The sequence below is a fragment of the Toxotes jaculatrix genome, chromosome 1 (assembly GCF_017976425.1).
Source record: "Toxotes jaculatrix isolate fToxJac2 chromosome 1, fToxJac2.pri, whole genome shotgun sequence".
Lineage (NCBI taxonomy): Eukaryota > Metazoa > Chordata > Actinopteri > Toxotidae > Toxotes > Toxotes jaculatrix.
This window is the reverse complement of record NC_054394.1, coordinates 13,778,860-13,805,904: the sequence shown is the minus strand read 5'-3', so window position 1 is coordinate 13,805,904 and position 27,045 is coordinate 13,778,860. Positions and strand designations below refer to the sequence as shown.

The window sequence follows — 27,045 nt, the reverse complement described above, 5'->3', positions numbered from 1 at the left end:
TCTCCAAAACACACTGTCTGTTGAAAAATGGCGACATCACTGTGCGTGCGTGTGTATTTATTTGTGGGTTATTGGTAGGATCAGATCTATAAATGATGAATGCAATACCTACTTGTACACATACTGTAAGTAAACACTGAATTTACTGTGTGTATGGGAGTAATAGCTAGCTGAGAGGCAGATTAGTATTTCTGTAGCACGCTGCAGAAATAACGCAAAGCAGAAGCTATTTTTTAACAGCATGTTCGTGAGAGTCCAGACACTGAGGAGACCAACCCCCCCCCCCCCCCCCCCCCCCCCCCCTGAATTTTCTCTTTGTTCCCCTCAGTGACAAATAACTTCAGGAGCCCAGCAGCTTTCTTCTCTCCCTCTCTCTTTCCCTCTCTCTCTGTCTCGCTCTCATTCATTAGCTGCACCCTCCCCCTCTCCTCTCTCTCTCTCTCTCTCTCTCTCTCCTCCCCTCTTAAGTATTTCTCCTTTAATCACCTTTTTAATTGGTCATTCCTTCATATGATCCAGTAATGGATGTAGGAGTGGGATTGGTTAGGACGTGACTCTAACCTATTATGCACACACACATAGAGCTGCTTGCACACATGCAAAAAGTCACTTATGCATACATTTAGATCAATAGACACCCACTTTTGTCTGCACACATGTACACACCCTCCCTTGTGATGTTGACACTCTATATTAATAGCAAAGAAAAACACATTAGAATGTTTGTGTTGCCATAGCAATGCAGAAATCAATTAGCATATACAACTAACTAGCTATAGGGGATATAGATTACTTGCTGCAATCTGTCTCGCTGGAGACTTAAAGTGTGTTTGTGTGTACATATTTGTATGTCGATATTTGTGCAGCATGTGTGTGCAGTGTATAAAGCTGGGCGTGTTGGTGAGGCCTCATACTATCAGTAATAATACAGATTTGTCAGGTGTCAGATTTGATAACATCCAAGAGATGTTTTGCACACATACTCTAACTGCAAATCTCTCTCTCATGCTGATATTCTCCATTTCTCTAACCACTAGTAATTACACAGTCTGTTATATTGCAAAAGATCTTGTAAATCACTGTAGAAAATAATGAATCAATTACGTAAAGAATACACAAATCGCTTGACCAAGTAAAATAAATCTTATTGTTCATGCAACATGAAACATATACTATGCGAATATGTGTGTTTCTCCTTTTTAATGAGTAGATATTATGCGTGAACCGCGTGCTTCCATCCGCCTCCATTACTTGCAGAGGGTTGTCTTTACTCCCAGTGGGGGTAGGACAGCGGGGATAGTTCACTCATAGAGGACAGGACAGTGGCTTCACATGCTTTGATGCTTTGATGCGCTGGTCTGCATAGATGTTAGTGCCCTTTGAAATGTTACTTCTTTGAATGGTTGTGGGTATGCGACTCTCATGAAGTAGGGTCAGTGTGAAGGTCTTTACAAGAGGCCTTCAGAGAGTCTTTGAAGCACTCTCTTACACCATGGTGGTGACGTACTTCGGTCTGCAGCCCGCTAGAGGCTACATTTATGCAGCCACTGTTTGGGATAAGCAACTATAATTAATTGGCTGTCTGAACGTTGCCTGGATTGACTTAGGTTAAGTGCTCATGAGGCATTCTGCTCCACAAAGCTATATTTTCCTCACTACACACACGTGAAGTTATATACAAAAATAGCATTGCTTGACCAGAGTATATTTGTGCAGTGGGACGTTAAACCCAATCAAAGAGGGAACAAAATACTGAAAACAGATGCTACAAACAGATCAGATCAATCATGCTCTCATGCAAATGCAACAAGTATATGTGTATTGGTGGATTTTTCATTTATGCTTTATGCATGATTAAGAGTTTGTGTCTGCTAAGCTGTCTATGTATGTGTACAAACTGTATGAACACGATGTATAGCCATCGTGGCCTTCCCATTTACAAACTGAGCTATGAATCATGTCCCAGCTCACACAGTCTGAAGTCTACACACAAGCCCACCGGTACAATGTAAATGAGCTAGCTGCCTTAAAGAGAGCCTGGTCTTCATTAGCTGGCCATTTGAATCAGTGCCCAGCTGTAAGATTAAATAGTTGTTTAAATTACTGCCCTTTTAAATTACTGCCCTTTTTTATGTGAAAGTTGCTTGCTTGTGCCTGGTTGGTGCCTGACTGTAAATGAACTGCATATAAACTCTGCTGCCTGTTTTTAAATGAGTCCATCTGCATCTGAGCTGCACTGTAAATGAGTCATTTGTTACCAAAGCTATATGTGAAAATAATCTACTTCAGTGTGTAAGCTAGCTGCCAATTAGCTAGTTGTCTGGCACCTGAATTTAGATGAGAAGCTTGACTTCATTGCTAGTTAATTTCAGTGGGAAAATTGTCTATGTAAATGCCTGTTTTCACATGGGATATTTGCAGGAGGTCTAGGTGGCTCAGGGGGCTAAATCCTATAACACCATATATAGCTCACAGTGAAAATACAGTTTCTTTGATGCTATCCTTTATGCTGTGTTTCCCAGACAGGTCAAAATATAATGTCTGATTGAACAAATGTTATTTAGGGAGACAGTTACCTACGTTTTCAACAAAGCATAAATGGATTATTCATTATCATGAGTCTAAACAGTGCCTGTAAATAGGAATATTCACTTTGGTGCCCTACTGTAAATGGGCTGGTCATTCATATAAGGGACTAAGAGAAAAATGCATGGCCCTTATTACTGCCAGTGAAAAATTTCAGATGGTTCTACACCACCGAGTGCATGATGCTCCACATATGGGACCGCAAGGATCCACACCTCAGGCAATGTTGGTTGTACCTTGTCCAACACACTGAACTATACAGCAAAGTTACTTTAATAGCTTTACCAACTACTGTGCTACACACAGGCAGCATTGCTAAAAGTAAACACACTCTTGCGCAGTAAAGCAGTCTCTGAATAATACAGAGCATTTAAATCCAGCAAGTGCAGTACACATGCTTCAGGAACCAGTCTGGAACCCTGCTGCCTACACTTTTGCTTAAGTCTCTGATCTGTCTCCATCCTTTCCAGAGACAGGGTTCCAATTCATCTTGACCTCCGGTAAGAATCTCTGTTATTGTGTATAAAGTATGATTCAGTACTTTTCTCTCTCACAACTGTTTAACCCCCTTTTTCACCCTGCACCTACTTTTTCTCTACCTTTGCCTCAAACCCTCTTTGCCTCCACCCTATCCTTTCTTTTCTACAGGATATCCCTCACCCTCCTTCTCTCTCACTCTCCCCTCTTTCCTTTCCTCCCTCTGCAGTCTGTCTTTCCCCCTCTCTCTCTCTCTGACAGTGATTAATTGCCCGTTGGGTTGGGTAATCCATCTTGCCATATCCCACACCTGAACACGCACTCTCCGACACCCTCTCACTCCTCCTCTACTCCCCTCTTTTCCTCCTCTTTTTTCCCATCCATCCATTCTTCCCTCCAGTGCCAAGGTTAGCAAGGCTCGCCGGGGTGGAGCTGAAGGTAAAGATCTGCCTGAAAACTCCCACTTACACATGCGTGCACACACAAGGAGAAAGGTGAAGTGTGTGCGCACAGGAACATTAGACACACTGTACCCTTAGACACACAAACTCAAATATACAAACTCCAGGTTTTTCCTCGCTCAAAAAGAGGCAAATAAACTGATATGTGACCCATGAATTACTACAGAATTTGAGTCTACAAGCACACAACTTTTAATGGGAAAATAAATTCAGACATAACATAGTCACATGCACGAGTGTGTATCTGTCAACTCTGTTTATGGGGAGCATCAGGCCATGACTTAAATACTGTTCTCAATCTACAGTTTAACAAAATCATGATAGGGTGTCCTGATGGTCTTGTGGTTTTAATTGTACAGGTGTGTAACTGCAACTTCCCTGATTGGTTTCCTACCAGGAAACTTTGCTGCATGTCACATCCCTTTCTTTTGCCCCATATTTCTTGTTGACCTCTCCAACAAAAACTAATAAAAAGCAAAATAAGTGATGAAAAGACTAAGAGTCCAAAGCCATGCAAGCAGTTCTGTGAGACTGTACATAGGCACTACAGTGCTTTGAGATAAATTGTAACAATAACATGCTACCATGCAAACAATGACAGCACATACTGATATGTTTACTATTTTCGCAATTTTAGTTTAGCGTGTTAGCATGCTAACATTTGCTAATATTTAACAAATACTTAGCAGGTCATAAACCAATTAAGTATTAGACAAAGTCAAATTTTGACGTGATGATGGCACTAGATGAAAAATTAAAAGTCTACGAAATGTTTTACAGTTAATCCTGAATGAGATATGAACGTATGATTTGTATGTATGTAATGTAGGATTTTTCACAGACCAACTCAACTGTTAAAAATTATTTTGCTTAAATTGTACGCTGAAACACATGACAAATAGGAACACACATACAATCTGCATTTATATTCATACAAATATATTCACAGACAATAAAAAGGTTAAAAAAACAAAACAGTACCCCACTGACCAGAACATTAAACCAATTTGTCAGGTGCTTCCCCTCAGGCTTATACAAAGAGGTTTTATGTGTTTTAACATAAACCTTAAACCTCCTCAGGGTGTTCTTGAATCATCCTGCAAGCCTCTAAAACTAAAACACATTTGACCAGTTCTTTATCCATGAAAGTCAACAACTCTTTGCCAGGCTTCACACAGGCTTCATACATGGGAGCTCTGTAAAGCAACCACAGTGCTTCACTGTTGGCCACTAAGCTCCTCAAGTCGAACAGATGAGGTTTAAGAGTCTTTCTCAAGAGCCGAGTTGTTACTGAGAGAGGGGAAATTTGTTTATCCAGCTTTCGTGTGGACATAAAACCTGGATTGAAAATGACAACCGTCAAGCCACAAGCTTGCATTACCAACTGCTAGACTGCTGCTGACCTGAAAGATACGATCAGTGAGATATTGCTCATGCTTTGTCAGATATCCAATAGGAGATACAGTGAGCCTGAATAAAGTGTAAAAAAAAGGCAGATATATGGAGATAAAGATTAAAGAGCGACTCAGCTTTAGTATGACTTCTGACACTGTATGTAGCCTGTTGTACAGTCAATACAAGATAACAGTAAACAACAACAACCATTTTAAACCCTCTAAATCGAGCCTCGCAGGCTCCATCTGCTCAAGGTAATTGCAAAGTTTAACGGCCAGAGGCTATTCTCTGTTTCTGATTGAAGCACAGTCTGGGAACAAACAGCCAATTTAATCCTCTCTCTCTCTCTCTCTCTCTCTCTCTCTCTCTCTCTCTCTCTCTCACGCATGTGCGCACACTATCTCTTTCCATCTATGCCTTACTACCTATATATGCCTATATCGATTACTGCCTCTCCTTTTCTTTAAACCCTTCTTTTGACTAGTTTCTTTCTTTCTTTCTTTCTTTCTTTTCTTTCTTTCCTTCCCTCTTCTACTTTCATCTTGTTGATAAGCTCAATAAGAGGAATGATGTGAGGATAGTGGGGATGCTGCTGAGCTGAGATAGATGATAAGTATAAGGAGAAAGTGGATGATATTTATGTCTATTAGTCAGCATGGGGGGAGTGTGAGGGAGTGACAAATGGAGATAAAAGGAGCCTGACAGAGGACAAATCATAGACTAAAGATTTGTTTACTAAGAATCAGTTCTTTTCATTCAGTTAATGTAATACAAGCTGCACAAAGCGTGCAGTGTTGCAGAACTGTACAGCATAGTAGTGCATCACTTTCACCAGAAACAGATGTTAAATTGTGCAGAAAGCAACCGCAACCAGGATAGTATTTAAAGTCAAAGGTTTTTTAAAATATTTCTAGGAAGTCTTTATAAAAACACCACAGTAATTGATCAACAGCTACTGTAGTGAAGTCTGCCACGGAGCCAGACTGGAAACTACAGCTTAAATGTCAGCCTTGTTCTCGTTTCACCTCCTGCCCTTTACAATGCTCTGACACAATAGACACACAGTCCTGCTTAAAATACACAAACACACACAGAAACACACACACAGAGTTCTCTTCACATTCTATCTTTGGCAGTAGTCAGCCTCTTAACCTATATAGTTAAGCTAGGAATGTATGAACACGCACACACAAATTTTGCAGCCCAGCAGTGCAGTGTATTTAGAACAGGAATGCCATTACATTACTTGTAAAACATGAACGACTGACTGGCAGAGCCCCTGGCTCTAATTTTGACCCTAAAAGGTAGTTCTCATGTACACACACATACAGGCATACAGTGTACAAGGCCACTGCACCTTTGTAAAGGCAACTGCGTCACCCCTTCCCACACACTGACTTCTGTTTCTTTCTGATGTCCTCTCTGCAGCCCACTCCCCTTTTCTGTTTTTCACATCTCCCTTTTCAGCTTCCAAGTATTCTTTACTGGTGGAGGTACAAAAAGTAGGTATGCAGTATTAACAAGGCTAACAGCTGTGCACTTAAATTAGACCGACCATCACAATAAAAACCTTAAACCTTGATACAAAATTCCCAAGGACGTAATTATAGAAATACCAATAGGACAACATTTATCTTCTGTAGTTGAGGAGTATATCATTTTGAACTGAAATGTGTAAAATTTTCTTACAAAATGTTAAAACGGGAACGTCAGCTAATGACCGCGAGGCCATCTTTAGTGTTTTTGTTTTCACCATATGTATCTGAGTCTGAAACACCAGTGTCTTCTCTCAAATAGCAGCAAAGGGACAGAAGCTTTTGTTATGCATTATCATATATTAGTGAGCTCATACTAATAAACCTGCTATCCAACACAAGCACTGCATTGTAACAGGGCTACACAGGAGGCCATACCTGCATGTATGTAATATATATTTGTGTGTGTGTGTGGTTATGCGTGTGTGTGTGAGTGTGTGTGTGTGTGTGTGTTTGACAGAAAACAAATTGATCCTTCTCCCTCCAGACTCCAGTTCAAGCTTCTCTATTTTAATCTGTATCGAGCAGATGTAGCATGATCACTTCATCACTTTATATACATGCCACACTGCTACACATCCAAATGTCATCAGGAGTAAATATATGAACCAATTTGGCAGGACCTCCTGACTTTTTAGCCTGGATATTGACTGTTAAAATAGCAGTTTACTGGACTAATCAATGTGGCTGAAAGTGTATATTTACAACAGTTAAAGTCATACCTATGGGTCCTAATGAGTTATCTAAAGCTATATTATTGAATTTGTATAGCTGTGCCACTGAATTATAGCATTTTAGTATTAAATGTTTCTCAATTAAATTTTTGCACTTAAACCACTAATGTATATGCAAATGTGCTAAACAATGTTTGATCATTAGCAAAAGAACTAAGAGGAGAGAATGCTCCTTATATCTCCTTTCAAATGTGGTTTTAGTGCTGTACTCACCATTTCTTTTAAGCATACATACATCACCAACACACAGACACTCACACTTTATCATTCCAATGTAACCCTAAAAGTCCTACCCCTAAAAGCCAAAAGTATGTATCCTTACTTTGAAAGTTGAAAACTTTTAGTTTTCACAAAGATAAATTACAGACATGCACAAAGACACACACACACACACACACAAAAATACACACACATCATCCCTGTCACTCACACCTCAGCCCGTCAAGAGATTTTCCTCGTGCGAGATGCTCAAGATAGATGTGTTATTTCTGAGTATGTAATAGCCTGTGACGGTGTGTGTGTGTGTGTGTGTGTGTGTGTGTGTGTGTGTGTGTGTGTGTGTGTGTGTGTGTGTGTGTGTGTGTGTGTGTGTGTGTGCGCACGAGGTGTGTTTGCATGAGTGCATGTGCATGCTTCTGTGTGATATATCAGCTTGTGACAGCAGGTTGGCCAATATTAGAAGTGTGGTTAGCAGGTCTTCAAATAAACCGTTCAGCGAGCGAGGCTTCACAGTGTCACAGGGTGGTGGAGCTGTCACCTGCTGCTGGAACACTGGGACATTTTCACTTTTCATCTTGGCTCTGGATAATGGAATCAAAAACTTTTAAAACTCTGTAGAAAACACGCATTTAAGAAAAAAACTGTCTGAGCCAGCACACCACATTTTGCACGACTGATACACAAATAGATGAGAGACAGGCAGACAGATAAAAAAAGATGGATGCATGCATACATCATGCACAACTGATGTAAAGGAGTTTTCCATATTATCACTGTCACAGGTTGTGTACAATACAATGCACATATACAATTTAAAATCCTGTTTCACCACTCACACAAATATACCATATATGAGCATGTAGACAGGAGAAGTCAGATGGGAGACAACTGCATAACTACTGTACAGTGTTCTCTACTTATTTCTGTATTGTAGGGGTGATGGAGAGGCAGTTGCCATGGCAGCTACAGACCTCATGGCAGCAGGTGCTGTTGCCACTTTCACCGCCATCCAGTGTGTACTAGTAATACACATGCACACAAGTCTGTGTGTTTGTTCATATGTGTGTCGTTTCATATGAACCTCAGGGTGCCTTGGTGTTTGTATGCCAGTACAACTGTGAGTGTCGGCACACACTGTTGTGTGCTAGTGTGTGTTTGGGTGTGTTCACTCGTGCATGTGATTTGTCTGTTACTGCGATGTGTTGTCGGTGCACAGGGGTGATGGATATGTTTGTTTTGGTCTTGAAGCCCGTGAGTTATGCAGAGGTGCTATAAATGTAAAACTGGATTCCCTTTGTCCCGGCTTTAAGTGGACTACAGCATTTTTTCACCTCAGTGTCTTTTTTAAATTTGTATCCTTATAACAGCAGCAGTAGAGTGTGTCAGGAAACAAGGACAGAAGGAGACAAGAGGTGACAACAAATATCTTTGGCCAGAATTAAGACAACCTGACCACAGTATCTCAAGTATATATTTTTTCTAACTGTCCAGGAAATCACTAAAAGGGCGACATTGCTGAAAAAACAACTTAATGCAAACATTTCACAGCATACTAATGACAAACTTAACAATGCGGGAAAGATTTTTTTTCCTTTAGCTTCTCATTTGTCCCCTGTTCCTCATTTTCCCTTTCTTCGTCCCCTTTCTCCTCTAAATTTACATCTTTCCCTTTTATTTTCCTTTCTCTATCTAGAGCCTAATTTAGTTTGTGTGTCACAAAGAAACAGAGAGAGAGAGAGAGAGGGGCTGTGGGTTAGTCTGTCTATGATGCTGGTATCTTACAGCCAATAAGACAGGAGAGAGAGAGAGAGAGAGAAGAGAGAGAGAGAGAGAGAGAGAGAGAGAGAGAGAGAGAGAGAGAGAGAGAGAGAGAGAGAGAGAGAGAGAGAGAGATACCATGTAGGTTCCTCATGGTATAGATAACAAGAAGTGCTGGGAAAATTCCACAGGGATCTCAGTCAATGTAAATTTGTTGCTGCAGGTCTTAAGCAGCACATTCATGCTGGTTCCACCTCATCCCAAAGGGGCTAAGATCTTTAGACTGTCCAGATGACTGAAGTAGACAGGAAGTCACTGTTATGTTTAACGTTAAACAAAGTTTACTTCATGACATGGTATATGAAGCAAACTGGGGTCACTTAAAGTAAGTTGCAAATACCAGTAAAGTTATAGGATTGAAAAAGAGAGGGTAAAGTAAATAATACTAGATCCTGAGAAGGTGTGAATGTATGTGCACTTGGGGTGGGTTAAATTGACATAAACCCAGTGAGAAGCTCTTCCATTCAGCCTGCATCAGCATCCCTCCCTCCCCTCACACACCTCCATCCATCCACACCATCATGCTGTTATTGATGAAGCCACCTCTTTATATGGTAATGTCTTTCACACCTGAAAGGCATCAGGAGGGCATGATCGCTCTCTCTCTCTCACAAACACACATGTATGTATGTGCATACACTATCACACTAACTCCAGTGTATATTTTCTCTTACCTCTTGCCAAAAACACACGCACACACACACATGCACGGTAACACGTGCTATTATTCACATGAACTTCATATATTTTCACCCTCTCTCTGTCTCTCACCAACACACACACATATAAGAGGAGCCCATTAACGCTGATGGAGATATGTATGCGGCTCACATCTGTCACATGTCGCTGCCGTGGCAACACCAGCTGCCGTGGTTACCGGAGGCCTGCTTCTGTAATGTTATGGGATTTGGTTATTACAGGATAGCTAACTACCTGTGTGCAGAAAATACTGTGAATCCCTTTGAGGAAAGATAGTGGAGCAATAATACTCCACCATTTGCTCTAATAACTAGACTAATTACAGAATAACTAGTGGTTTGGGGTGAAAATTACCTAGTGGCTGGGATTAGTTAAATCGATTATATCCACAAGCATATTAACTCCACTTGTATTTGTGGGTTGGAGAGGCATTTGAAACATTAGACAGATCAGTAATCTCTAAATCTCAGTCTTTATTTCACCTGATAGTCAAGTGTACTACTGACCGATCTTCTGATGTGGAGCTTTTTGATTATGTTGAGTATTAAAAGCATCTTTTTGGCAGCATTAGGGTGAATACTTTTAGAGGTAATTTTACATCTAATTGAAAAGATGTGTTTTGCACAGCATATCAGTTTTTCACTCTTTATATTTGGAAACCAACAGTGATCGTGCCAGCTACTATGATTAATGGAGGCGACACAGACAAGAAATCCTAGTTATAGCAGCTACTAAGCTTGAATGAAACTCCATCGCCATTATTTCCTTTACAGAAAGGAATATTTCTGCAACACATGTATTAGTAAGTTTCTATCTCTTAAAGTACCAGCACACCACAAATGTCACCAGCCCAAAGCTAAGTGACGCTAACACTATGTAGTTTGTACCTTATCTAGACACAGAGGAGGTGAGTGAGAGGTTAACCATTTCCTCCAAAACTCACTATAAACTCAGTTCTAGCAGGTTTGAGAACATCACTTCACACCTTTCCGACAATCCAATACACAGAAAACCAACACCATTACTTCAATAACAGCATTTAAAGCCAGAATTGTTCAGTGTTGGTATGATGTTTTCTGGATGCAAGTACAAGAAGTTGTATCAAAGCAATACTGACTCTGTTATTTGTCAATGGTGCTTAACACTATATAATTATAAAAAATAAAAGTGAATCAGACAACAAAACTGATTTGTTTGCAAGAGTATGCAGAGGGAGATAGACAGAGATATTTCTAGGTGATGACCCTTGGCTGCATTATCCAGATAACTGTTTAAGGAAACATTAGAAATAAATGACACCTGAATAAACCATAGAAAGCTTTACTTTTCTAATGTCACTGAAAGGTATCTATAAATGATCCCAGCCTTAGCGATGTGTATTAAAGTTCAAAATCCATGTCCTGTAGAAGTAACTGACAGTTGTTTAATCTACAGCTACATCTAGACAGACACATCAATGGGTCTGCTAATATAAACATTTTAAGTGCAGTCAGTACTCTGTACTTCATGTAACATGTTCAAAAAAAAAAAAAAAAGAAGTGCAGATGAAAGCAATCTCTATAAATCTCAAGTTGCTAGTAAGAGGTCCTCAGGGAGTGAATGTATTCAAAAACATGTCCTTTTTTGGCTCTATTTTTATGTCTGAAGTGGAACTGTATATGTTTCACTTTATAAACATGGATAGTTTTGACTTTCAGCTGATCGGAAACAGACACTTTGCTCGTGACTGAAACACACATACACACACATACACATACACACACACACACACACACACACAGTGACCCACTTTCCTGAGCTGAACTGGACCATCCAAAAACAGTTCACCCTCCATCCATTTGTGATTTGGGTGTGGATGTAAGGGATGAATACACATACACAGGCAGACACACAGACATACACACCAGCAAAGTGGGGACAGTGACCTTAAGTGACTACAGATGTGTAGCCAGATGTGCTTTTGAGTGCTGTGGTTTCAAGTGTGCATGCGTTTTGTGTGTGTGCACGTGCGTCCAAACCTGAAAACTTACTCTGCTCATTCTAATCCCTCAACAGAGGACTCTCACACCCCGCACACCCGTCCATACTGCCTCTGGCAATATGAACTGCATGCCTCTCTCTTTTCCTCGCTCACTCCTTTATCTGGCTGACTGAGGAGCAGCAGTAATAAAGGTATAGGCAAAGTGTCCTGAAATGGATTTCTGTTTAATTTGAGGATAACACTTAAGTCACATCAGGAAAAAAAACCTACACTATACTGAATATACACAGTATGTCTGTCTCCCTTTATGTCTGATATCAATAACTGTTTCAGTTCATCTTTGTCTCCTTTCAGTCTCCTCATCCGTAAAGTGCCATGTCTCCTCAGAGCCACTAGGGAGCAGACTGCTTGTGAATGACTCAATGAGTGAATGAATAATTGATGTACATTCTCTAAGACAAAGTATAGTGGACCACAAATAAACACTGCAAAGAAGAAAAGACTTTGTTTACATTGAATAATAGTTGCTTATACAACTTACAAGCAGATGAGTGCATACAAACAGTGGCTTGTCTGCTGCGACTTAATATCTTAACATTTAAGCATAGTGACAAAGTCTAGCATGGACACGTGAGTGTGTGTGTGTGTGTGTGTGTGTGTGAGAAAGAGAGAGTGTGCGTGTGTGTTTCTTCGTGTATTCACAGCTCTAACAAACTGCCACCCAAAATGCTAAATGCCCTACAAGCACACAGAGTCTCACACACATACACACACACACACACACACACTCACACACACACACACACACACACACACACTAAACTGCACCCAAACAGCAAAATATTCAATGGTAAGCTGGTGAAGGTCATCATTAGCATAGTATTAAAAGCCCTGTGTGAGAATGTGTGTGTGTGTGCAGGAGTTGCTAGCCCCAGTCAAGCATGACCTATCATGTATTCATATTCAGAGACAAAGACAGGTCTACACGGTTCAAAGGTGTGTGTGTGTATGTGTATGTGTGTATGATGGTAGTGGGGGGGTTTGGTCGGTGGATGTGTGTTTTATTCTTGCTGTGAGGGGTCACGTATGTCCCAGTATCCGGTGGGAATAACATGGGGTCTCATGCTGATAGCACAACGGGAAGACACACACACACACACACACACACACACACACACTCTACTGAACTGCTCCTCCGGCACATTTGGCAAAGGAGAAGGATTATTAGGTCACATTGCTTCATCAAGGACATGAGTTCAGCATTCCCCAACACAAAACACCTGCGTGGATCAGTTCCCTCTTGTGAGAAGAGCCTGGGGAAGACGTCATAATGATAAAAAGGAAAGCCAGCCAAGAAATCCTGTCTGGCTAAATGACTGTGCAACAACTGTTCTATTTTTTGATAATGACCCCAGAGCTAATTTTTCAGATTGAAACGGTCACGCACAAGTCAGTAAAATCTTTACTTTTCATTGACAAAATCCTTGAGCCAAAGAGAGATATTTTGGGTTATGATGACTACAAAATATGGCATACAATATTTTTGTGTTGTAGGTTAAGTGAAAATGTTAAGCCAATTTCCATATCTTTAGCTGGTAACAGCATACCGACTCAATTTACCATATATGAAGATACATTTTCCACAAAGACATATGCTAACCACACCAATTACAATACCGTGTGTGTGCTTATTCTACAGTGCAATAAAGTTAACTACAGTGGGGACGCTTTAATCAGCCTGAACTAAACACAACTTCACAAATAACGTTTTAATTAGTGGTCTGCCCACTGACAGTTCCCATTAACCCCCACTGTTCCTAACCATTTCCAACTGACTGTCATGTTCTGGCGTTAATAAGAACCCACTGTCTCCACCTCTGTCTCTCTACAGTAAGTCTCTGTCCCACTGTAGTCTTTCATCTGGCTCTCTCTTTCTCTCGCTGGCTGCACTTTATTAACCCCCTGGAGCATAATAATTGCTTATTTGTTATCATTAACTCAAAGCCTGATGTGTGACCTCACTGTATTCATGACTAAAATCCAGTCAAGTGCAGCAAAAGAACATCGAACCCAGAGGCAACATGTTTAAAAATTATGCATAATCAAAAGCCTTGCTCTCAGTATGTTTTTTATGCCTTCCATGGAAACTATAAGAAAACTACTTAGTGTAGGAATAAGAAAAAGAGAAATAAGATTCATATATGATAAACTCATACATGATTTGATTGTCTATCATAAATCAACTTGCACCACTTTGGACCTCACGATCTGCCGGCTGAGAATCGCTGTACTAATGGAATTAAAATTGATTATATGGACTAACCAGAGAAAAAAAGAAATCACCTGTCAAAGGAAATTAGAAAAAGGCAGCAATCCTTATGAATGAGTATCTGCTCTAAGTGGTTAATATCTCTCAGTCATCCATCATGTTAATTCCCTCAAAAGGGGAAAAGCAATATAGAATGAAGTGTACTCATCGATTCTGGTGATATGATCAATCAGGTGAAATGGGAAACTCCAAGACAAAAATCATAATACTCTTATCTGTGTTTGTCATTTTGTTTTTTGGCACTCTGTCAGTAATTGATTAACAGCTTCAGATACAATAATTATCCAGAATCCCAAAGGCCATTTGGTCTCTGCTCTTTTCAACAGCTGGTCAAATGAGGAATAGACAAATTACAGCTTCCTTATGATTTATGAGAACAATAACTCTGACAACACAACACCGCAGTAAGTAAGGGAATGATTAGAGGCCCAGTCTTTCATGAGCAACCATGTTAATTAATGTTATGTCCGAATGCCACAATTAATGACGGAACAAGTTATTTTTAGAGGCTATGCTACTGAGCATAACCAACCTACCACTGGGTAACAGAGCAGGTAGTAGAAAAACACATGCAAGATGATTCATACACACCGTAAGACAGAAAGGAAAGTAGAGCAATCATGTTTTTACCTTGCTGGAGTAAGGTCCAGGGATGAGCAGTTTCAGCGCTTGTCTTTTCAGCTCTGTCAGCCTGGCATTGCAGTTCTCACACCATATCCCTCTTTCACTGCCAGGGGAACTTCCACTGCCTGAGGCTGGTGATCCAGTACCGAAACCTGGGGAGCCACCAAGAGAACCAGGCGATCCTGTTCCAATCCCCGGAGAGATGGTCCCCGGTGAGCCAGAGAAGGACCCTGGAGAAGAGATTCCTGAGCCTGGGGATGGAGTGCCTGTGGAGCTTGGCATGGAGCCAGCACCCTCCGGGGTGGGGTGTGTGCTGGACCGGGTGGGTTCCTCGTAGGCCTTTCGGTACCATGTGTCGGGGAAAAAGGAGGCAGATTTGGTCGGTGAAGTGTCAGGCATCTGTGAGAAATGTTTTAAAAAGAGTGAATTAAAAATTATTAATAATGTCTGCATCCTCCATAGGTTTTGCAATTCCAGTGCCCTGCTATTGTGCATACTGGCTCACTGATATAGCTTACTGCGGCAAATAATGGAACGGTGCCAATATTAATGTTATTTGTACAAGTCAAAAGTTTGCCATGAAGAAAGCTATACGAGCGTGGCCACACAACAGGTTGCACCGGGATGAGAATAAAATCATGACGGGGTGAGGGAACATGACCTGTACCATGCAAATTATCAGTCAAGCTATTTAAACTTAACTATGGACTATAAGCCATGTGCGTCCAATATATCCACTCCATCTATATTCAGAAGGCTCCCTACTTTGTTGAATTTAAGAAATCATCCAGTGTTTGTGGGTCTGTTACGCATATATCTGAAATTCATGACAGAGAATCAAAAACAAATCATTCTCTTAGAAAAATATCAACCTGACTCACAGCTTGCATGTCCATTCTTAGCTTATATGCCAACAGCTGATAAATGGTGAATATGAATTCATGTAGAAACTTGCAGGCTAAATGTACATTAGACAGTCATCTTGTGCCAATAATACACACCAGCAATGGGCAGTCAGTGGGTAGGCAAGGAGTGAAAACAACCATTTGGGTAATTAAATCATGGTCATTCAGTTAAAAACCCACAAACAGGAAACAATCTTGAGCATTCACTGTGATGGTGCTACAGCCCAGATCGAGGCAGTCAACATATTGGATGCATCTAATAACTAAATAGGATCAAGTCAGATTCCGTGTGTAGACCTGTGTTATTTTTCCCTACTCAGACAGCCACATGAGAACATCAAATGAGCCGCAAGGAGTTGAAAATTAGATCTTTTGCGGCTGGGTAAATCCAGTCAGAGAGGAGAGACCCATTGATGTGGTGATGGCTAGAGAGGTTGGGTACTATAGCTGCTGTAATCCCTCACAAGGGCTATAATAAGGCAGAATTGGGTAGGCTGATAGGTGGGAATGCTCAATCATCCCCAAGTGAAGAGGTTGGTATCATGTGAGCCAACCCTGTGTTATCAGTTAACACTAATAAGGCTGTGGGCATGAGCAGTGACACAGGTGTGAGTTAGGCTACCTAATTTAGCAGCTTGGTCCTCAGTTAGTTAGCCATTAGTGATAATTAAGAGATGTAGAAGCTCTGTCAGTGTAAACGCAAGCCACTGTTGTGACACCGAGCGCAGTAATGTGCAAAATGGGATCTTCACAAAGCAATCAATCAACAGCATGAACACAAATCTAACGTGTCAGACTCATATTTATGTCAGCCTGGAACTACAGTTTTCCCGCTTAAATGGGTGGGTTTTGTGAGATAAAGCGCATGCAGCACTGAATGGATGATAAGTTTTTTTTTTTCTTATGTTTACCAGGATTATAGGTAACAAGAGGTGTGTCCATCCCTCGGCTACTGGGATGAATAACCTACCCCATATTTTCTATTCCGGCTGCTCACAGACCTCTCCTTGGTCCCCGACAGTGAAGTCATGTTGGAGGTGAGAGATGGGGGGGAGGAGGAGAGGTGAGGAGTGGAGTGGAGAGGAGAGGAGAAAGAACCTCCGCTGCTGCGTCACATTCAAAGAGAGACCACCGGATCGATTTCAATTAACTACACGCCCCTGCAGTTTGCTCTTCTCAATCTGGAGGCAACCTCACGCCACTTCCAAGTGCATGTGGAAACCGGTTACATCCCCATTCGGTCGCCAACAAACAAACAAGCAAAAAAAAAAATCCTATATGGTTTTCTTCTCTTTTTCCATAGGTTGCTTCTTCAAGAGAGAGCCCTCGGATCACTTGTAAAAAGCGGACTGGGGATTCACGCAGGTCGTGCGTGAAAGCAGACCGCTCCCTGTCAGCAGAGTCTGCTCTGCGCTGAATGGGGGTCTCTGCTCAACAGCGCTCCGGGCTGGCATCGCACTCAGCCCTGCCTCTCTCCATCAGGTCTGCGTCTGAGGTTGGACAGGTAAAAAAAAAAAAAAAAAAAAAAAGCGCTGCGAATTCCGGTGCACGGTTCAGGTCTCATGGGCTACCGACAAAGTCAAGACTCATTAGCTCGTGTAAAATCTGGCTGGCGCAGACCACATCTAAAAGGAGTCCGTTTATAGTTAAAGTGTTACTATCCGTACCCTCCTGTTGACTTCCCGAGGCTCCGCACTCTGCTGAAGCCAGCAGTGGACTGAGACAGGAGAGAGACGCACATCTGGATGAAGGCGGGGCCTCCCAGCCCCTCATCGACCACAGGCCAATACACATCCAGAGGTTCCAGCTGAGTGGCAGGTGGACTGCTGCCTGTTTGAAGTGAGGAAACGGTACATTTTAGATAGGGATATGTCGTTATTAGGATTATATGTTATACTTACAGCCAAAACCTGAGGCACCTGTGTAGGCCTATTGTAATTTAAGGGACACTTCCATGGCTGTAGCTTTGAGGACACTGAGGTCTTGCACTGCACAGGTAAAATAATCTAACTCATGGGGTTATTTTAGACTGATTCCAGTATTTCTAGATGGGATATATTTTAGTTTAATCTCTTTTACACAAATGGTCAAATTACACAGATTTCCTTACCGTAATTTGATTACTGGCAGTGTGAAAACGTCTTAAAAACTGCATTTAGACTTACATGAAAACACATCTGTAGAAAATTTCACTAAATTAAACTCAGTAAACTGAATGAATGAAGGGGGTGGATACACACACACACAAATATAACATTTTAGAGCATTTTAGAGATTTCATCTTTGGTGTCCAGGATGGCTGCATTGGTTTATCATGACCTAAGAATATAAACATAATATAAATATAAAATCCTGACTGTAGCTCAGGGAACTTTTTCTATTCTGAATTCAGGAGTGCAAAGTCAAAGAAAAATTTTATGGATGAAAAGTTAAGAGTAAAAGATTAAGATCCACAAGAGCAGTTAATCTTTACACATTAACTTCTAAACTGTTTTTGTAATGGAGGAGGCACCCTGCCACCCCTGCATAAACTCACTCAAGTGTTTTTAGGAACCATCATACTGAAATAAAGAGCAGTATATGAGTGATGACACAGTGCCCCCTGCTGTTGTCATAAAGTTATTGCTGGAGACACACAGGAACCTAGCAGCTGACTGAATAAGTTTAAGTTTAAGTTACATACAGGGCATGTTGGGACTGATTTAAACAGTTTCACGGTAATGGTGCCGTTTTTCAATTTTCCATCTTTATAGAAATGTTTATGGTTACATTTTGCAGAATGTTGTGTGAAATCATAAAAAGGCCACAGGGAATTTTTCTCTCATATAAACTATATTACAGAAATAAGAGAATAACCGTTTGCACATTTACACTTACCAGTATTTTTCGCAGAAGACATTTTGACATATAGCCTCATGAAGCACAGGTGTTTCAGGGTTCTGGTACTGCGCATGCTGGCTCTCTGTCACACTGTGATGGCTTACTGGGACACTTGAGAGTCATTATTAATGTTATTATTAACACCTGTGCAAGTCCTTCCACGACAAGTCAAATGCCTGCTGTGATAAAGGCTTTTTGGCAATTTGTTGTGGGAAAGAACAGAAGCATGCATGAAAAAGAAATATTTACTGACAACTGATAACACATTATCACCATTAACACAGGATTACAACATAAACAGTGTGACATATTACCATCATCATGCCCGAGGATTGGCAACACCTACTGCTTCTACAGATTTATGACTTTGTACGGGCCTACACATAGACATTAAGCACACAAACAAATACATTTTATGTGCTGTTACCCCCAAAACCAGGGGTGTCCAAACTGTTCCACAAAGGGTCGGTGTGGCTGCAGGTTTTTGTTCCAACCAAGCAGCAGCACACCAGACTTGACTCATTTAATCAACTGATCTCAGTCTTCAGACAGTTGATTGGTCAAACTGTGTGCTCTTCATTGGTTGGGACAAAAACCTGCAGCCACAGCGGCCCTTTGTGGAACAGTTTGGACACCCCTGCCCCGAACATTCATTACTGACCAGTGCTGTATGAACCTACGCACTCCGGTACAGCAGGTGGCGGTATCCGCCTCTTAAACGGCCAACGACGAAGTAGTAGTGGTGGGTTTGGTTCACAGGAATTGTGTGTACAGTGTATTGGCTACAATACAATAAGCACCTAAACACTTTATTGCAGTGTGGAAGTCTTTATTTAGTCCGCGATAAACAGATTTGTTTAGCAGTGAATCAGTGCAGACACGGCGGTGCCTGAAGTCTTTACTGAACTGAATCTAAGTTGGTGGCTAACTATCCAAACAGTAGGCTGAATTTGAGATTTTAAGGTGAGTTGCTTTTATTTTTTAAAATGACTTATTTCGTTTTGCTCTTGGTAAAACTTGTCTATCACGTTCATGGTTTCACCGCTTAGTTTGGAGACGTGCATGTGGCGATTTAGTGTTTGTTTGAGCCAGGTTCAGGTCGCGATGAGGAACAGATGAAACTGACACAAAACTTGCACTGAGATTCGTCCAAACCTAACTTTTTGTTTGTTTGTTATATCACACCGCGTGTCTTTGCAATAAACAACAGGTCGGGATTTTGTTTACTGACGTGCTATCGTCAATTGCACGGTGTCATGTTGCAGCTTGTTTGCTAGCAGCCTGTTAGCGTCAAGTTGTCCTGCTTCTGTCAAGCTACCGTGTTAGCTCGCAGCTCATGTTGTGATGTGTTACAGTGGGTAATAAAAACCTTGCTGTTGTAGTGGTTTACGTTAATGTTTTCACATATGTGACGTTGTTTTTTGTTTTGTTTATTGCTAAATACTTTAACGTTAGGTCTTCTGTTGAAAAACTGAGCTTAATTATTAAATTTCCTGCAGCAGGGGAAGCAAAGTTGTCAACGTGATGTTATCTTCGCCACTAGCAAACGACTTTCTAACGTCAAAGCAGCCTTATTGAGTTAGTGAGCTGTTCTTTGTATGTGTGTGCATGAGGCTTGGTTTCCGTGGCGACAGGTTTTCCCGTACGTTCAATCTACCTGGCGTAAGCAGATGCAAATTATGACTGCGCTTTGAAGACATTTATCTCAGTGTCGACATGGTCCATCGCTAAAGCGAAAGTACGGCCTGCTAAGGTAGGACATTAAATGTTGAACGATATCTTCTTGTCGTTCCCTTTCTCTTTTCCACCACACAGTTGTCAAACCTCTTACCAGCTGGCCAGCCCTGGCGCCAGCGCTTGAGAGTCACCTCTCCAGGTGAAGCAAATCTGCCCTGATAAATGGCACATATTTCAGTGGACTTCTGATCCAATGAACTCAAGGGAAATCTTTTCAGCAAGAGGACTACACCAACAATGAAAGGTAACCCGACATGTAATCTAGTTATTCACACTCTGGATTTTCGTAAGCAACCGAAACGCTTTTGGTAGTCTGCTAAAGACGACCACACATACTCATAGGAAGAAACTGCAAATGACAGTAGAAATGTGACTGTGCATGATCTTTCAGGTGGACCTCGGAAAAGAAGAAAACGAGCACCTAAGAAGACTGTAGCAAAGACAGTCACCTCTGACGCTGCTTCATCTCAAGTCACAGAGGAATCAAATGGCAGGGATTTTGCCACTGTCAGCCAGTCCTCACCATGTTCCTTACCAAGTACTCCAAAGAGGGGCAGGAGGCAAACAAGACAAACAGAAGAAGTCCGGCACTCCACACCAGTACGCAGCTCCTCCACTGACAACCACTCCAGTATCTCAGAGCCCCCTTTTGGAGCAAAACAAGCAGAGCTAGAATACACTGAAGTCATCACTCAGTTAAAGGTATTTGATCATATCTTTACTGATAAATATTGTTTCTGCATTTTGATCCCACAAATTTTTAATCCCACAGTGAATTTCAGTGATATTATTTAACTCCTTTAACATCTGTTCTGTTGTAGACATCAGAGGTAGATTCACCATCCTGCAAATCAAAATATCAGCGCAAATGCAAGAATTGTCATGCTTCCCCGCCAAGACAACTCAGAAAAAGGGTGGTGAAGGAGCAAACGCAGACCTGCAGTAAAACCAATGGTCCACAAACAAAGCGCAGGCGTGGCAGGAGACAGCAAATTGGAAATTTACGGACGGATACCTCTTCTCAGTCATCTGAACGCTCTCGACCAAGATTTGAACTGAAGAAACCTGATGCAGAGCAAGGTAGTGTCTTCTTAGTGTTTGTCTCATGTAGAGTCAACATAATACTTTGAAGAAATTGTGTATTTTAGGATGTCATCACCTTCACACTTTAAAGTATAATAAAATGGTGACACAAAATCTGCCTTAAATATATTGTGCTCTGTGGGGAGTTATTTTCTCTAAGCCAGTAACTACTACTCACACATAACCTCACATTCTGAAATAATTCAGGTGGGTAAAATGATCCACTCTAATTCTGTATTACTACTTTCCCTCCACCCCTCAAAAAAAGACGAGTCTTTGCTGTCTTCAGATTTATCAATCGAGCTGAGTCACCATGAGGAACAGCTGCCATCTTTGTCTTTCCAGGAAGATGAGGAAAGTGAGGAGGAGGAAGAGGAGGAGCTACCAAGTTTCTCGATGCAGATGGACAAAAGTGAGAGAGACTGCAGTGGCTGAATGCAGATAACTTCTACAAGGAGTGAATATGCTACATTATGTGTATATACTGTAAATCTTAACTGGGTTGTTTGTACTCCTGTGTTTCAGAGCCACCGGCCATTACAGAGGGAGCGTTTGTGTGGTACAAATTTAGAAATTATCCATTCTGGCCTGCATTGGTAAGCGCAAATACCTGTGTGGATCATTGATTTTTCACAAGCACATGCTTTTATAAAAGAATCAGCAAAATCCTCACATTGGAGAAGCTTGAACTGGTGAATTTCAAGCCTTAATGGTTTAAAAGGTTTAAAATCCATACTGTTTTTCTCTGCAGGTAAAAAGTGTGAACCGTAGGCAGAAAAAAGCCAGCATCATTTTCATTGATGACCCGATGATTCATACAAAGAAAGGGTAGGAAGTAAACTGTATGTTCTCGCACTGCTTTGTGGATTAGTGTCTCTGGACTTTTAAAGTGTATATGATTACACTATAGCTTTTGAGCTTTTGAGGATCCCCGGGCCACCGAGTGTCTCTGCACATCACACTTTTTGATCTTGTGGTGTCTCAGAATGAGTTAAAATGATGAAAAGTCATGAAGACTCCCTGTGCACTAGATGTTGTAAAAATCCCTTTATAATCTGACATGATGTCATTAAACCTGACTGTGCAAATTAAAACATAACATTACTGGCACACTTCATCAGGAAGTTACATTTTGTTGAATGTGTTTATTGTGTTCTTGAAGGTTTTCTGTGGCTCTGAAAGCCCTGAAGCCTTTTGACTGTGAAGAAGCTAATGAACTGGTGGTAAGAATTCCTCACACATTATACTCTGAATTTTCTGAAAATAAAATTTTCCTGACACAGTGGCCGACTATCTGTCTCTCCTATTGGTTTTGTCATAGTGTAAAGCCAAAGAAAAGTATGATGCTGCAATTGAGTGGTCCTTGGACCTCATAACAGACTACAGAATACGGATTGGTAAGTATTGCCCATTCTCATGCAGATAGAAACATATAGATCACTTATATTTGTATGCATTTATATAAACGGTCTTGTTTTGATACCACAGAATTATTAGCCGTATTAACCATGTTTTGTCTTTATAGCTTGTGGCTCATTTTCTGGCTCCTTCATTGAGTACTTTGCTCACGGCATGAGTAAGTTTCACTGAAAGACATTTACTGACATGGCACCACAGAATATTAGGTTTCTTGAGTACACCTACTGCCCCCTTGGTCCTGACAATTCTCTTTACTGTTGGTTTTTGACTTTTCCAGGCTATCCAGTGAGGAGGAAGTACCCGCAGGCAGCCTCAGAGAGACTAACCATCACCAGTGATACAATGATGGAGGAGCCCTGTGACGATCATAAAGAGGACAGTTTTAGTGAACAGCAGGTGGAGGTCAGCAGGGGTTCAAAGAGGCTGCTGCCAGACCGGACTCATGCCGCCCACAACCGTGCTAATGAAAAGCTTGTGCATTTCATCGTCAAGCAGCGCATGGTGGAGGGACACCTTCTGGTATGATTAATAAAGTCTCTTGTATTGGGGTATTGCTAATATAGTTGTTGGATTAAGTAAACACTTTCTGAATACAGTTTACTCCAGGTTCATGTCGGTAATGCTGCCACTTAGAAACAGGTCGGTGTGCCTAGCAGTGGCTCGGCCATTCTAGTTTATGTTGTGTGAAAAAACAGTCACTTCTATGTTATCTGACAAGATGAACCAGCTCTACATGTTGAACTGTCGCTAATGATTTGAATGAGTCATTGGAATCAGTCTCTTACCTGTCCCACTGTAACAAGAAACACATTTTAATGTGTGTACCTAGGACTGGACAGGAATATATCACTTTTCAGCTTTTTAGCTAGTGACTTTTACAGCAAGGCCAGTTAGTGATTTGTTTGGGCTTTTTCATTCTTAGTTTTACAACATTAAATCACAGGGAACATTATTTGACGTTTCTGACACTGATAAGCAGAAAATAAAACTTTTATGTGGATCTTAATTGACTACAAATAGAAAGCATTTAAATGTACAGATCTATCACATGATAAAAGCATAAGCAGAGACCACTTGCATGAAAATCAAGGTATGATTTGTCATTTTTGGGTGAAACTGCTATAAAACAACTGTTTCTGGAGGGTGGTCTGTTCATGACCTTGTTAAAAACTACATCATGAAAACAAAGATCCCAAAACATCCCAAACCCACAATAACAAAGTTATAGAAAATGACAGAGTAGAAAAAATATTGTTGATAAATTCTAAAGCTACTTAAAAATTACACAGACTGCATTAAGCTCAAATATTTCAAAAAAGGAAAAAATGGCACAGCTGTGACTCTACCCAGAGCAGGCCATCCTTAAAAACTATAAATGAATGAATAGGGAACTGGTGATGGAGGCCACAATGAGTGTCCTGCATGTTTACCTGAATCCAGTCAGGAGTTTTTGTCAAATTACAACTTGCTGTTGACTCCCAACCAATATGTTACTTGCAAGAGCTCAACCAGTTTTGCAAAGGCACATGGGTGCACCCAGATGTACAGAGCAGACATGCAATACATTTGTTTTAGTTTACTACATATCTTAATTTGTTTTATATTTGACATTGGAGTCTCTGCTCTCAATGACACTTGTCTTGCACTCGTGACATCCACTTTGAGGTTTTAAAGTTATGATACAATCAGACATCACAAAACTAAATGTGGTTAGTATTTTAATAGGCTTACACAAGTATGTCAGACTAAAGAAGACCATGCAAGATGAGCACCCATCCCTGGATGAATAAATCCACCCTTACCGTTTCACTCTCCCTACAGGCTGTGATCCGTGGGCAGCAGCAGTCCAGATGGCTTCGCTCCTTTCTGAGCGCCAACCGGAGACGGGTGGTGAACACATACCTGGAAGATGACCAGCAGTTGGACCAGGTCTACTGCTACCTAAGCAAGCTCTATGCGACAGCCATTGCCATCGCTCCTTGTCTGGCTCAGGTGGAACAGGTCCCCTTTGTCCTTGATGTGCTTCTTCCTGAGGTGAGCTTAAGCTTTCATCAGCACTCCTTTGTGTTATTTTTGTCTTTTATAGTAGCATGTGGCGTGTTTCCTCGTTAGAAGTTCACAGTTTATGCAGTGTAGGTGTTGTAATGTTATTGTATTTTTGTCCAGGCCATCATCTATGCCATAGCTGGGGTGGACAATGTCTCAGTAAAAAAAGCAGAGGAAAAGTACCTAAAAGGACGACGTTTAAGTAACAGGTAAGTTTAATTAGGTAAAACTTTTAAAGTAACCATTTCTTTTACACTAAATACTGAAAATGATCAATGACTGTTTGTTTGTTTTTTTTCTTTGTTTCAGAGAGAGACAGGAGTTTGACTTCCTGATTGAGCAGGAGATAAGGAAAAAATCGCAGCATCCGAACACTGCAATTACATTGTTCTCTGACCCCATTGGTTTAGAAGACTGAGTATTGAAAAGGGGATTGTATTTTGTCAAATATTTTGTTCATAGGTATGCATTTCTATGTGCCTTGCAAATCATGATAAATCACAGCACACCGACTCTGCTTTCCTTTGCGTTTTGTAACGGTGTACTTGTAAGTAAAAATGTGTTCAAAATGTGAACCAAAGGTGAACAGTAATAATGATTTATCTGTTCTAATCACCTAGCTTTATTTCCTGTTTGCTGATACATTGTCAAATTCCTCATAGAGCTCTTTTTTTCTTTTTTTTTTTACATTAACTGTTGTTTGTGTATACTTTTGTGCTTGTTTTATTAAAAAAGAAAATCAATAATAATAAAGCCGGTCCAATAGTACACACAATGAAGGATGGACAGCTGCCAAATAAAAAATAGATCTCTCAATACAAGTCATCATCACAACATAATACCCCAGGTGATCCATGAATCCAGCAGCACAGCCACTAGAGGGTCTCAGGACAAAAATGAACCATTGTGTCCCCCTTTGATGTATTGAAAGAAGTGCTGTCAACCTGTACATATATTTAGTAATCACTCAGTACCTTTTCCGATGAGGAAATCAGTCTATAAAATGTATGTATTTGTACTTTGTTAAGCAGTGTATTGGATTTGTCCCATGAGATGTGTGATGCAATTGTATGACAATTGTGAGGTCATGGTTGCACCTGATTTCTGAAAAGGCCTAGTGTTATTAAAAAGGAACTGGTTATTTTTCATGAAAGACATTCTTCTTACACTGAGTCACCATACAGTAATCCTTGTGAGAAAACAGGCACCCTTTTTGAACTATTACCTCTCAGAGCTACACTAGATGAAATGCATATATCTCAAAGCGTGTCAGAAAAACTGTGGCTGGATTAGACTCTGTATACACACCTTATCTCATTGTTGTCACTGATTTTGAGTAGTAAGGTACTGATGATGTTCTAACATCAAAGATAAAATTTAAAAAAGCATAAGTGGGTTGCAGGTGTTTCCTGTTCAGCATATTCCAATATAAGCGACAAGGCCAATTTATAAGAGCAAACAGCTAAATATAAATAGAATAAAATAGCCCTCTGACCTTAAAATCCCATCAGAAATCTCTCATTTCCAAGAACTTGTGGCTTTTCATACCCCCAGCTTCTGCAAGAATCACTGGTGGGATAAAGCTGTGAACAGAATATGTTCCAGTTCTGCCAGTAGGACGTGCCCAGGAGGCATCTTAATCAGAAGCCCGAACCACCGGCAGAGCAGCGGCACTACTCCGAGCTCCCCCACGATGTCAGAGATCCTAACCATCCATTTCTAAAGGTGAGCCCAGCTACCCTGTGGAGGAAACTCATTTCAGCCGCATGTATCTGCAGTCTCATTCCTTTGGTAACTCCCCAAAGCTTATGAATGATAACAAACAAAACTCCTTTCATCAACATGTGCACTACATGCTCCACAGGCTGGCCTAGAAATGCATTTTGTTTGTTTATTTTATGTCTTTTTGTGCCATTGTTGTCATAATTCAACACTGGGTCCTGGCAGTGTGCTGGTGGTGTTGCACAACTTTTCCCTCATGCATATTTAAGTATAATATTTCTCACACAGTGTGAAAGTGGCACATGCACAAACATTATGAACACATTATAATGTCAGAGGAAATGACCACTGCTAAATAAATGTCCTAATAAAAAGCTGAAGCCCTGTCGTGCTTC

At 40.9% G+C, this 27,045-nt stretch overlaps 2 protein-coding genes across 2 annotated transcripts in view; one reads left to right on the top strand and one right to left on the bottom strand.

Annotated features, from left to right (window-relative positions):
- Positions 1-16,793, bottom strand: part of kif26ba (kinesin family member 26Ba) — a 77,201-nt gene extending 60,408 nt beyond the window's left edge. The window contains exons 1-2 of the mRNA XM_041043486.1: positions 16,734-16,793; positions 14,865-15,257 (exon numbers count right to left, since the gene is read on the bottom strand). Of these exons, the coding sequence (XP_040899420.1) occupies positions 14,865-15,257; positions 16,734-16,793 (453 nt within the window). The remainder of the gene's footprint in view (positions 1-14,864; positions 15,258-16,733) is intronic.
- Positions 16,794-19,382: 2,589 nt separating this feature from the next.
- On the top strand, positions 19,383-26,095 carry si:dkey-127k13.1 (PWWP domain-containing DNA repair factor 3A). Its single transcript, XM_041044670.1, has 14 exons — positions 19,383-19,606; positions 20,459-20,624; positions 20,772-21,082; positions 21,202-21,460; positions 21,732-21,875; positions 21,989-22,059; positions 22,215-22,291; positions 22,626-22,686; positions 22,785-22,860; positions 22,989-23,039; positions 23,160-23,401; positions 24,704-24,916; positions 25,049-25,137; positions 25,238-26,095. The coding sequence occupies exons 2-14, from the start codon at positions 20,618-20,620 to the stop codon at positions 25,344-25,346; spliced, it is 1,710 nt and encodes a 569-aa protein (XP_040900604.1). The 5' UTR covers positions 19,383-19,606; positions 20,459-20,617; the 3' UTR covers positions 25,347-26,095.
- The last annotated feature ends 950 nt before the right edge of the window (positions 26,096-27,045 follow it).